The following is a 13,174-nucleotide window of genomic DNA, read 5'->3' as shown; positions in this document are numbered from 1 at the left end:
TGCTGGACATTAACTTAATAACAAGCCCAAAAAGGACGAGCACCCTTGCATTCCCTCTTCATCTGTTCGTCCACCGGTGAGCTCACTTGGCCATTGCTTTCGTGCTTTATCTCGGTGATGCAGGGACACAAATAAATTTGACAGTAATTTTACTTCAATATCGTTGTAATTTTTATCAATGATATTTCAATCGGCTTACTAATATTGAACTGAAAATATAGGCCGTACCCGGCTGCGTTTATAAAAATTCACAAAAAATATAACGCGTCGCGCTCAGTGAGAAGTGCTGCTATTATAAATAGCGCCCCCTATTGACGGGCACCAAACAATAGTAAAATTAAATACCCAGTATTAGGTCAGAGTTCACAATATCACGTGTAAATTTCGCGCTCTTTAAATCGTTTGGCGCTGAACGGAAGAATACACGTTTTCCTTGGGTTTATTTCGGGAAAAAAAATTTCATTTACCATGCCTGGAATTGAGGACTGGTTGAACTGTCCACTGGACATCGTTCAGGGTTTATTCGGTAAGATTATTAATCAACAGACGAAGGTTGTTCCTCGGAAAATTGTCAATTTTGACCTTCGTTCGCGTTGAGGGGCATGATAGAGGCCGTCATGGCAGGCCTTGCTTTCTTTGTACCTTTCACGTTAGGCCTGAGCCTACTAGGTTGTATTTGTTTTTGTTCAGCAACTTTGAATTAGAAACATCTGGATAGGTGATCAACTGGCATGACTGACAATCTGGAGCATGATCATGCTTAGTTCTACTAAGTGGAGCGCTAGTATTCCTCGCAAAATTCCAAAGACTCACCAAAAATACCTCTATCACCACAGGCTACTGGCTTCCATAAATGCCAATGTCAAACGGTTGGGGCTTCAGTGCTATATCTGACTTCAAAATCTGTCAAAATCCGACGGTTTTGTCTCGGCAGAGTCGGCACATATGAGAATTTGTTTTAATCTTACTAAATGAACGTGCGTGGTACGTTAGTATGACGATCCCGTCCAAATCGTTAAAAAGGAATACTAACGCTCCACTTAACATGCTTAGTAGAGCTAGATCATGTTGATGGTTCATTAGGCTCACTGATCTGCATCTAGAAGTGGAATGTGTTTTAACCTTTCTTCTAGCCCCACTAGTGTGGCACGGACTCTCACTCCCGCTCCATCCTTAGCCACACATCCGTTAGCCCCACTAGTGTGGCACGGACTCTCACTCCCGCTTCATCCTTAGCCACACATCCGTATACGCAATTTCATGTTGGCGTACTGAAAATTTTCGGCGCACCTACTTATCATCGTTGGCGCAATTTCTTTTGCACACAGAGATGATCCTTAGCCTCTCCCTTTTCTTAGTGCCATTGATTGAATGATTTCATGCACGTTGTTCTGGTATTTTTCAGTCTTTTTGCCTTCACCCATTCAATCTCACGGATTCGCTCTCACAGTCACCATCTTTAAAATAAGGTTGTTGAACATTACATCACTTGACCCCTCAACGGCTGTTCCATGTCAAGAATCTAAACTACTGCCAAAGTTTTGGAAGAGCCCATTGGCACATGTAGTATCTTATCGCTCAGTCTGTGTATTAGATATGTCTTTTCTCATATGAATGCGTTTCAGTTTTCGTTGACATCTAGGTAACGTTTAGCTTTCTGTTCTTTCTAGATGTCGCTAATAAAAACTGGTCCAACAAGGTGACAGAATACTTCAATAAGAAACTTCAAGACAAAGACAGCTTGGAATGGGTGAGAAAAATTCCTGGATAATTGATTAGAAGACAGTGTACAAAATAAGTCAGCAATATGTCAGCAGGGTAGTCACCAAAGCATAATCAGTATACATTTGAAAGTTGTCAGCAGTACTTATTGTCAGAACTTTTCTTTGATACTTAGGTGCCGTCACTGAATCATACATCTCTTCATCTTCTCAAAGCGAACACCTTGGTGCGATTTCGTTGTATGATTCAGGATATGTATGATCCTGAGTTTTATCTGGGAGCATATGAAGTTGTTGACAAGACATCTGGGCAAACTGTAAGTATTAAAACCCACACTTTGAAGAACTTTTTCTCTGTGTTTACTGATTGTTTTCTCACTTAATAAAATACCCTTTCCGTCCATCTTCCTGCACAGACAATAAAATCTGGGATGTTTCAAGACCTTGCTGAGTGCACTCAGAACCAACGGCTGAACTTGGAATCGTCAAGGAATGTCACCCTTGACAGACAGACATTCTACTGTGTCCCCGTGCCTGCTGAGACAGAATGGGTCAAACAAATATCCTTTACTCTAAACCAACACATTTGTTGACACAAAAAACAGTGATTTCAATGTTCCTTTAGCTTTTGTGTGATAATTCTAACTTGACATTGAAGTTAGATTGAAAGGTATATTTTTCCTTAATCTGAATTTCTAAGCCTTTGCTGAAAACAGTCGATACCAGACCTGTGACCCAATTACTTCACAGAGTTCACGAGTCAAAAGGGCACTGGAGGTCGATGACACCACTGTGTCATCAGCACAACCAATTTCAAACCAGTCTGGTGACCATGACACTGATGTAACCATGGAGACCTCAGATGTCAGCCAATTTGATAAGAGAACAAGAAGGTCAGAGGCCACAGGTCACGGGTCAATGACACCAGTTGACCTAAACTTTCCTTTACCTGAGGAAAAGGGGCCCGCCTGTATGGTCAAGGTTTGTTTACTTTTTCTGAATTTTTGATTGATTTTTAGATGTTCATCAATGCTTACATTTCTGTATTTGGCGCTGCAAATTGTTCTTGAATATCAAACACAATGACACATTTTTTCTTTTGCACTATTACAGGTGTATGATCATTTTGAGTCATTCCGTGTGAATGATATCGTTGAGTTCATTGGAGTTTTGTCTGTTGACCCCGAATTGGCTAATTTACCCAGGCAAGACAATAATGGGTAAGACATCAGCAAAATTGATGAAGTGAAACAAAGGAATGAATTTCAGTGCTTCTTCATGATCATGATGCTGGAGTAAGTTATTACACCCACTGCACTACGTAATGTAAATGGGAAAGCCCAACTCTTCACGTTTGAAATATTTACTTCAGGAGAGGTTTTAAAGTGATTTCTCACAAGTACAATGAATTTCTAGTTTCTTGTGTCTCAGTGCCAGAGTGTGGGCCTGGCAGTGCTTCTGTTTTGTTTTATGTTATATCCTTGTCACTTTATTGTCTGGGTCTTTTTCTAGGCGCTTTGAAAACATAGAAAAGGGAACTATATAAATTCTGTTGTCATTATTTTGCCCCTTGAGTTTTGGAAATTAGATGGGTCTTTGTCTCAATTAATATTATTCAAAGGGTACAAAAAGACTTGAAGGAAGTGCACTTAAGATATTCGATTTAAACTTTTTTGTACTTAAGATATTAAATTAAAAAATGTTGTCCTATTCCTGTCCTTGGCTCCATGAGAAGTGGACTATCTTCCGCAATTGACGGAGCTGACGAAATGGAAGGAATTGAAGAGCAAACTGCACATTCTCCTCCACCTTCACTGGTACCCCGTCTTCATGCAGTTATATCACACAAGCTGCAGCACATTAACCCCATGTTACCAGTTAGTCTGGAGTCAGAAGAAGGTAACATTTGTAAGTATTCTTTTTGGTATTCACTGATAAATATCCGTTGCAGTATTGCGGACAGAACTTGTAGGTAACAGCATTGTGCACTTGCAGGGCCCAAATTTTACTGCAGCGTCTGGCTTGTGATATGACTGTAGCAAATGATTGTAGCCTTGTCAGGGGTAGGATTTAATATGAAATGTGGTCGTGACTTTTAGCCCAAACTGCTGTGTGGAAGTATAATTTTCAAGTCAGAAATCTTTGAGTCCAATAATACTTATTGTAATGGCATTTGCTACACATTTCTTTTCCAGTTGTGCAAAGCATGATGGGAGAATTGGGTTCTGTAAGGGATCAGCTCAGATGTCTCCTGCAGCAGGTTTTGTTTGGGGATTCCCTTTCTGCTGACTACCTCCTCCTCAATCTTGTGTCTTCTGTGTAAGTAGGAAACAGGTGGTTAATTTATTTGACTTTAAAATAAAATAAGAACCATGTGCCCATAGTGTTTACTCTTTTGAAAATGTGACAAAGTAAAGTTGTAAGACAGCAAACTTGACTACGAATTGGACTGATTGGCTAGTATTTCAATGATCACAGTTTGCATATATTCCAATGATCATGGGACAGGTATGCAAGAAGAGATGTGGTTGCTCTTGGGAAGTTCACTGTGAATCTGATTGGTTGCCAAGAATCTGGATTCAGCCAAATGCTGCAAGGTTTACTCAGCCAACTTGTTACCAAGGTAACCTATCCTTCCATTATTCTCATACTTCCCTGAAATGTTTGTTTTAATGTAAACGTAGCTTCTTTGTGATGCATGAATGTAACTTGAGGAGTGTTTCATTCTAATCAGAAATATCTGTTGCTTCCATCCTCACATATTCCAGCTTAACATTCTGGACATTGTTATCATTTTCTGTCATTTAGTTTCACCTGCTTCCATTGTCCCTTCAAAACATGAACAGCCTGCGATTGACTCCCAAGAAGGACTATACTGCCAACAGGTTGAAGAGTGGAGTGTTACAGCTGAGTGATAGAACCCATGTATTACTTGATGAGACTGCACTTCAACCTGGCCAACTAGATACAAATGGTAAATATGCCATAAAGGATTTATTAAAGCTTCTTGCATTAGATGGATTATTGAAATGAAGAGACAGGTGTGCAGTACTTCTCCACTTTGTGACCAAGCAATTAGGTTATTTCCTCTTACTTGACTAATTCATTTATTTGTGTTATGACCTAGGTGTTCACAATCTGGCTGCTATTGGGAATGCCATTTCTTGGCAGAAGGTGGATTATGATTTTGAGTTCCACAAGACGGAATTCAAGACAAATCTTGTCTTCTTGGTCACATCAGAGGGCAAGTCATTGCTACCAGTAAGTTGATCCAGATATCTGGTAGTGATACTTAAGACCTGACACTTCTAAGTAGTTCCTTCTCTGAGGGTTGTGCCTCTGTCTTGCTTGGGGAGTGTCTTGGTTTTCATCATAAGGTTTCAGGTACATTTGGATCACTCATTTGACTGAGGATTAAAATGATGGCCAGGGATGTTAGAATGGCAGGTAGGGATGCTTCTCACACAGTAAGAAACAGGCGTCTGTGATAGCAGAGTGGCTCAGGCTGTGAGGTTCACTGTAGTAAGCCTTTTGCAAGTAAAATTTCAATAAAATCAGGTGCACTGAGTTATCTGCTTACACATAAACATAACAATTTGAATTCCCCAGACAAAAAGACACTGTTGCTATACCTCGTGATTTGAGGCAAGCTTTTGCATAGCGACCACCATCCCTGGAATGGACTGGTTCCTATGTACACTTCTTACCCAGTGAAAACAGTGTATGAGTGCAAGGCCTCTCTCATAAGCAAAAGCTTGCTCCAAATCACGTGGTATAGCAACAGTGTCTTTAGTATGGAGAAATCAAATTGTTTTGTTCAAATTTAAAGAACTCAGTGTGTCAGATTTTATTGAAATTTAAGTGGCCAAAGTCTTATTAGCAAAGATCAATTCTGTGTCTTACTGGTAACTGAAACGAATTGGGTTTATACATTTCCTGAGGGTGAACCGTTCATTTGATCATTTTCTTTTCAACAGCATGATTGTCAGGTGGTACTTCAACCCAAGACATCATTGAACATTGCTGATGTCCAGAGGGGAATCCATCAGTTGATCAGTTCAGGGAGTGTCAACCTCACTCGAATCAGGACTTACCTTGGAATTATTCCATTCATTCAGTACAACCTGACAGAGGAAATGTCCAAGGTACAAGAACAAACTACATTTGTGACCTTAAATGCAATCCCCTGAAACAGCTATTATCTAGGAAAAAAGTAAAAAAAAGAACAAATAAGAACACAATGTACCACAGATTCGATAAACTTTTCCTTGATACATTTTCTACCACAAGCAATTGAAATGTAGTTCCAGCCACTAAAATCTCCAGGAGTCCCAGACCTCTCTTGAATTTAAAAGATTCCATTTTTAATACCACGTTTGATTTTCAGTAAACACAGTTGCTTTCAAATCATTGATTTTCAGATTGTTGAACAGGACTTTGTGGAGGCACGGAAGTCTGATCCTAGCCAGATGACACAGGAAGATTTCCACTCTCTCTTGATAGTAGCAAGGTGAGTTGATTCCCTCCCTGGCTGCTATTTCCCACCCCTACCCTGCCACCAACTCCCCACCCCTGGTCTGCACCCCGCAACCTTGGGGTAAACAAAGGCTGTAAATATTCCCTAGCAGAGCTTAACTCTAACAGTCCTCGATCCTGCAATTTCAATATAATTTTATATACACCCAAGGGGGTTAGGGCTAAGGCTAGGCCTCTGTCATAACCAGTGTCGTCAAAGACATAAATGACAGAGAGGATATTTACCAGGCAATGGGAACAAAAGGATGACAGTTGTCCTTATTCATTAGAGTCACAGGTTTACAAAGTTTGCCTTGTTTTGCTAGATTATTTGGGAAATGGATGATATTGCTTTTGAAGGAAAGGAAACGTGGGGTTTAAGAGGAGAACTTTGTACCGGTTTTGTGGGGGTATGGAAATGTATTGAAAACTCATTACCAACAATATTTAGTCATTTTGTTTTAAGCGTGTTTTGTGTTTTTCCTTTGTGGGCAGAGGAGTTAGTGAAATAGACAGAACAATTCAGAATATTTGAAATACTTAAGATTATCTTTGTCAGGATGTTGTGCTGTTGTTTTTCTTGATCACTGGATGAAACCACGGTACTCGTTCTTGTTCTTTTCCTGTCATTCCAGGTTGCTGAGTGTTTCCATGGGCCACAAATCTCTGACCAGAGATATTTGGGAGAGGACAAAACGAATGGAACAAGAACGTAAGATAAGACTGAAGAATGCATCCTCTCAACAATGAAGAAGTCGATCAAGAGCCTTTGATGGAAATTAGTAGACTGGTCACCGGGTGACATTTGTCCTGAAAATTTTAACTGAGGGGTCACTTTTAAAGAAGACATTGTAGAGGAAATGTTGACATACAGACATAAAGTTCTTGATACTTTCCAAATTGTAACCCAGTGCCAGTCTAACTAAACGAAGATGAATAGAGAGAATGATTTTCAAAAATCAGGCTTAACTATCTTTTTCTCATCCAAAATTTCTCCCCAGTTTGTACCAAACGTCTATAACACCTGCCTGTACTGATGTCATATTTGAGTTGCCATATCTGGAAAACCAAACCTTTCGAGTTGATTTCAAAATTTTCACTGATGATTTCGTCTTTAACAATTCTGTACCATGTGTACCTTTTGACTGGCGTAAAGATGTGTATTCTTCAAATGTCAAGTGTGTAAAATATGGCATCTTTAGTAACATTCCTGGAGTGATTTGCTTGTAGTAACACAGAGCTATGTTGTGGTAAAGTTCACTTCTATAGTTCATTGCACGTCAAATAAAAAAGTGCATGAACAGCAAGACTTGAAATTTTGTCCTTGTAAGTTCTTTCCAGAAGTGCTCCGGTGCCCCTGGTGTTTTCATTTGATTTACTTGGTCGCAGATTTACTAAACAAAAACATCTTTGCTACTTTTTTAGCAGTGTAATAGGGATTTAATATGGTTTTAACTCCCTTGGTGTACAAATCTTTTCGGAGGCCAAAGAGATAAAACTTTTACCTGGAGGGGTATTTTATCGCCCATGTTTTTGAGCCCTAGACCAACATCAAAAAGATCGGTCCACGAGACCCCGGGCGCAGCGAGACGGACTGGTACACCATACCGGATTAAAGGCTCGTGAGACGGCCTGTAATTGGCCTGATTCGCCGCTAATCAGATCACTCTCCCGTGCGTGAAAGACACGAAATCAAATCAAGCGTGGACGAACAACTGGCGATTACCACTAACACCTTCATTTTCTCCATGATCGCTTCCAGAGCGTGGCGGGGCACTCCTCTGAAGGGGAATCACAACCTCTAATTTCGGTGACGACAGGAGAAAAAGTGGCCAAAACAGGAGGAAAGTTTGTACAAACAGACCGAAACATTGGGTTGAATTTGTGATTCGGGGTTGAGAGGAAATATTGGGAGCGAGAGGTCTGGATTCTGTAGTGGAACTGGGACGCGGCTGATGGCCTTTAAGATGATGAACTTCAGAGATCAGAGAGTCCACAAGGCCGCACAACGCGTCTTTTCATTTTCCGCTGTAACTAATCCAACTGCAATGAAAAAAAAATCCGAAATTGAGCGACTGTAATTTTAAGGATACTTTCAATCATGCAGGAAGGAAAAGTATAAAACCCTGTGCAGTTTTATTTCGTCGAACTCTCCCTATCCCGATACAAAGAAATAAATACGACAACCTTGAAAACATCAAGCCTCTCCAATTTAGACATCCATAGGGAGATATCAGTATGATATAACCTCTAACCAAAATCTAAAAAAGTCAAATACCCTCCCTTCTGGATGGATTGAGACTGTCGTTTCACCCTTTCTACGACCACCAGAATTTCAGTGACGTAACCGATAATTGGCATGAAGGTAAACGATTCTTAATTTATTCGTTGTTTACACGAGGTGTTCCCGACTCTAGTAATCGATACCTGGGGCTAATCGTGGGGCAAGCCCTATCTTGGGAAAATAAATCAAAGGGATCAGGCTGGCGAGATGGATCAAATCATCAAACATGAATTTCAGCCATGGTTTCTGCACAAAGAAACAAAGCGATAAGGCGGGATCGTGGTTAGACCGCATTCCTTCCTCCATGGTTACATCACAGAGCTAGGAACAACAATAATGGTGTTCTTTTCGGCGCTGTTGTTAAGATATTCCTGCTGTGCTCTGCGCCCTCAAAGAGAATTTGCATTATTCCTTTGATCACGGTAATTGTCGCTAGTTTATGCTATAGTTTCGGCGTGGTTGGTGCAACCAAGCAACTGTTTTGTTTTCTATTCTTCCTTCATTTTCCTGTTGTCATGTTTAAAGTCGTGCCTGCATGGTTGGTGATAATTAAAAGTATTCGAACGAAGCACGCACACCCATTGGGTGATCTTTCCCACGGAGGGGACAGGACAGCTTATTTGCCTGTGAAACGTGATACAAGTTATAGGGATCAAATGCCCTATACATGCTATATGGCTCTTCTTGTGAATTATAGTTCAGTATTTCCAGACAGATGTCACAAGCGATGGGTGCAGTAATGTAGCAGTATAGTTTGCAGTTTATAGCAATTGATGGGTAGGGACATAATCACTTCTCGAAAGCAGTTTAAATGGGCTTTTTACGGATAAAAAACTAGTGCATGTGTATATCAATCGTTTCCAAGCGAAACTTTATTGTAAATTCTGGTGTTTTTTGTGATATTGTCCAACGCAATTTGTCGAATTTTATACTTCAGTACGCCACGCTCGGCCGTCGGCCTGAAAGAGTCTCCCAAGAACCATGGAGGAAGGAGGGGATGACCTACCTCCATGCTTATAGGAAAGAATAAAGTGAATTCCTTCCTCTACACAAGAAATGACTCACGTTACTCTGAAGCATTTAGCTGCAATTTGTAAGATTAACTGCCATTACGTCATGTATTTCACGCTCGATTGGGCAAAGCCGGAGTCCCGACCACACCAAAATATCAACTATCCTTACTCGGTGAAAAAATAAAGTAACTTGTAAATTTGCGGCCCCACTGCTCGACCCCCCTGGCGACCTTTTATTACTCCCTACCCTTCCGCGTCACTGGGTTTGCATTTTCTCCCTTTCTCTAACCCGAGGGCTTGATTTCTATACTGATAGCAGTGATTCCATGTAATAATAGACAAGCCAAAAGATAGCGCGATCGTCGGCCCTTGCACCGGCGGGGTAAGTTGCGTCTTTCTGCCTGCCCGTCTCCGTCGGCCTGCGCGGTGCGAGTGAGCTGAGCTGCCCTGAGGCGGCGTTAATTGCGTGAATCCGATAGGCTATTGTTTTTTTTTTCGGGTGCTGCGTGGTAGGTGATGCACTGGCTGACACATTCTCCGCCTGACTATCAGAGTGTGGCTCACGCTGGATGCAGACTCAGCGTGAATGACGTAAAAGTGAGACGGGGATTTGGGGGCTGAATACCGGTATAGAGCAAAACAGATAGTACCGTCGGAAACTGCTCAACACCTTCAATGCCGTACTCTACGTTCTCGGTTTAAAAGAAGCTTCTGCTGTCTTGAATCTGAAGCATTTCTTTTCGACTGGAACTAAAACGCCAAAGACGTTACTACAAGAATCAATAACAAAGTCCTTCGTGCGTGAACGATTTGAACATGATGCATTTGTTGTTCTTCGGCATCTTCGCAAATATCGATAACGCCTGAAGTTTGGAATAACTTCAACACAAGGCTGCCTCTAACTTGACCATTTTGATCAAGCAAGTGTCACTCTCGACATCCTGAACAGAACCGGACAGGTTGGTTTGGAACGGTGAGTATGTTTGAGTTTCTGAATTGGATCACCTTCTTGTTGTCCGCTGTTTTCCAAATAGGTTCTGTAAACAATTTCATTAATCATGAGGTTCGTTTCTTTTTATGAATTAGTTCGTCATTTCCTCCTTTTGCGCTTGGGGAAGGCAGGGTAAACAAAATTGCTTTTATTTGAAAAAAAAACAACCAAAGATTTTGATTTCCTTAACTTGAAAGAACTTGACCATTTGAGCATTACGGTGCCGGTTCTGTCGTAGTATGGCAGTTTTGTTCATGTTATGTTGACATGCCACACCAAGTCCGTCATCGGTATGAACGATTAGTTTCAAGGAATTCAATTTCATCTTTGAATCATTGCAGCGTGATGAGAACACTTAGTGCCGATTGCTTAACTCAGAGCAAATCCACGCGCTTACTTATGAAAATCAAAAATTCGCTGGCGGACAAAAATCAAGTCAATTTAATCCACAATTGCCATAACGCCACTACACCGATGAACCGTGGCCATTATTTCGATGTCGGCTTAAGTAATTCCACGACCTCAGGGCCATGATATTAATGTAAGAACCCCGAGGCAAATGGACAACTTTCCCCCGTCACTAGAGATAGACTGGCAGGGCAGCCCAGGCAAGTACGTGCGGCGAAATTTCAAGGGTAGTCACGGAAGTCGCACTAGGGCTTCATCTTCCCTGAGCTGTGCGTCAGAGTTTGATGGCGAAGAAAATGTTGTGGTTACAAACAGGATGGTCGATGTCAGCATTATAACGGATCACTCGGGCTTGCACTTGGGGACATATTTGCAATCGCGACGCATTAATTACCGTTGGCTGATTTTTCAAAGGGAATCTCAATTTTGAGTTAATAAACTTCAAAACCTATTGGTTACACTTAGAAAAATACATTTCTGTACGATGGCCGTGATGTTCACGTGTACGCTCGTTCAGTTCTGTCGACAAAGTTGAATCTCCGAATTCAGAATATCGGTTAAATACTTCGTTGGTCTTCAAGATTATATCTGTGATTTTTAGTTTTCAGAGCACTCACCGATGGATCACGCACAGCGATCATCCCATCAACAAAATTCACTCTCATCACCGTCACCACCTCCAATTGCACCTTCCTCACAACTCGCCACTACAAACTCCACCACTGCGACCCCATCCAAGCCGATTCATCACCACCACAACCAACACCACACCAGTCTGCGATCCAAGTCGGAACTGATCAATCTCATTCCCGAGGAGACCGACGAAGAGAAGCAACGCGAGATAGCGCAGCGCAAGACGGCGAGCGATCGTGAAAGAACCCGCATGCGGGACATGAACGACGCCTTTGAGATGTTGCGGGCGAAGCTGGCCCATCGCAAGCAACCAGGCAAGAAGATGTCTAAGATCCAAGCTCTTCGCTTTGCTATCGAGTACATGTCGGACTTGGAGGAGACGTTGACAATGACAACAAGATTACCAGGTGCCGGAGGGGCTTACTACCAATGGGCGAGAACCAGAGGCTTTATTTGGGCCAGAGAAAAGGTGAGAATTGTCTTCGACTTGTCATATTCGGTACAGTCTCATTTCTTCTCCTGCGAGGTTGTTGGTGAAAATAATTCATTCATACATCAGGTACAATTAATGTATGTATATTTGGCAGAAATTCTCAGTAAAGTTTGACTGTCGCAATCGTATATTCAAACCACGTAACGGTTGGTTTGCCTTCACATCATTTGCTTATCGAATTGTTACTGTAGTCTGTAGCCCAGTCAATGAAAAAAATATTCGTTTGTGTGACCGATATAAATTATGGTATTATTTGGCTTATAGCGTGATGCTAGTTAAAGAAGATTTCGTCGTTATCTGATGTCCATCACATTCCGAAGTGTTTCGAATTCCCAAGTATTTTTTTCCATCATAATAAATAAATCTAATTTTAGAGTTGATAATTGGCATCTCCAATTCTCTCTCAACTTTGTGTGGAAAAATAAATCTGTTCCAGCATTAATAATTTTTTGTCTTTCCCGAACCAGGCTAAATTACCGGAGTACCACAACCTGCAGCAAATCAGTACAGACGGCAACGGTAATTGTCTTCCTGTCAGCGATCAGTCTCAGCTCATGTGCCCCGTGCTCAGCGTCGATTCTTACGGTGGGGTCGGGGCTGGTGCTACCGCTTCCCCGGTGCTGGGACAGGACATCGGATATCCGTCCAACGGGATGCAGTATCCCATCCCATCTCCAAATGACGTCACGCTACGACCGTAGCTTTATCTCTGAAACTGCCATCTTAGTTCTTGTTGTGTACATAGGTAATTACTTCTCAGTATATTTTACATTAATTTCAAATACTATCAGTCTATTCGAGTGTATAATTTGGATGACTTTCCTTTAGACTAGTCAAACATTTCGTTTAGCATACTTTTTGGCAAACCTAATGACTCTGTGATAGCTAGTAATAACCTGAGCCATAAATGTGATCACAGTCGTCTTGCTCTCGAAGTGTAATAACAGGTGTTGCATTGTGGGTAATCTAAACCAAGGCATCCATCTGTTGACTAAAGAATATTTGGGAGCCAACTTGGAAGCTTCAAACAGAACTGTATATATTGAAATAAATCGATAGTGACTGGATTTTCAGTTAGCAGTGTAAGGGGAACAGTAATGATAGAAGTTTTCCAAT

At 41.4% G+C, this 13,174-nt stretch overlaps 2 protein-coding genes across 2 annotated transcripts; both read left to right on the top strand.

Moving 5' to 3' along the window:
* Positions 1 to 356: 356 nt before the first annotated feature.
* mcmbp (minichromosome maintenance complex binding protein) lies at positions 357 to 7,552 on the top strand. Its single transcript, XM_022236189.2, has 14 exons — positions 357 to 526; positions 1,671 to 1,750; positions 1,898 to 2,038; positions 2,138 to 2,281; positions 2,421 to 2,702; positions 2,835 to 2,941; positions 3,457 to 3,629; positions 3,917 to 4,040; positions 4,230 to 4,344; positions 4,530 to 4,695; positions 4,849 to 4,982; positions 5,699 to 5,866; positions 6,143 to 6,231; positions 6,872 to 7,552. The coding sequence occupies exons 1-14, from the start codon at positions 469 to 471 to the stop codon at positions 6,984 to 6,986; spliced, it is 1,896 nt and encodes a 631-aa protein (XP_022091881.2). The 5' UTR covers positions 357 to 468; the 3' UTR covers positions 6,987 to 7,552.
* A 2,377-nt stretch (positions 7,553 to 9,929) lies between these two features.
* Positions 9,930 to 13,156, top strand: LOC110979953 (myogenic-determination protein-like). The gene is made up of 3 exons (XM_022236161.2): positions 9,930 to 10,506; positions 11,534 to 12,034; positions 12,526 to 13,156. Exons 2-3 carry the CDS (start codon positions 11,552 to 11,554, stop codon positions 12,757 to 12,759), a joined length of 717 nt encoding a protein of 238 aa, XP_022091853.1. The 5' UTR covers positions 9,930 to 10,506; positions 11,534 to 11,551; the 3' UTR covers positions 12,760 to 13,156.
* Positions 13,157 to 13,174: the final 18 nt, after the last annotated feature.

The sequence above is a fragment of the Acanthaster planci genome, linkage group LG13 (genome assembly GCF_054643075.1).
Source record: "Acanthaster planci isolate LZ-2023a linkage group LG13, COTS_SCS, whole genome shotgun sequence".
Lineage (NCBI taxonomy): Eukaryota > Metazoa > Echinodermata > Asteroidea > Valvatida > Acanthasteridae > Acanthaster > Acanthaster planci.
This window is presented reverse-complemented; position numbering and strand designations above follow the sequence as displayed.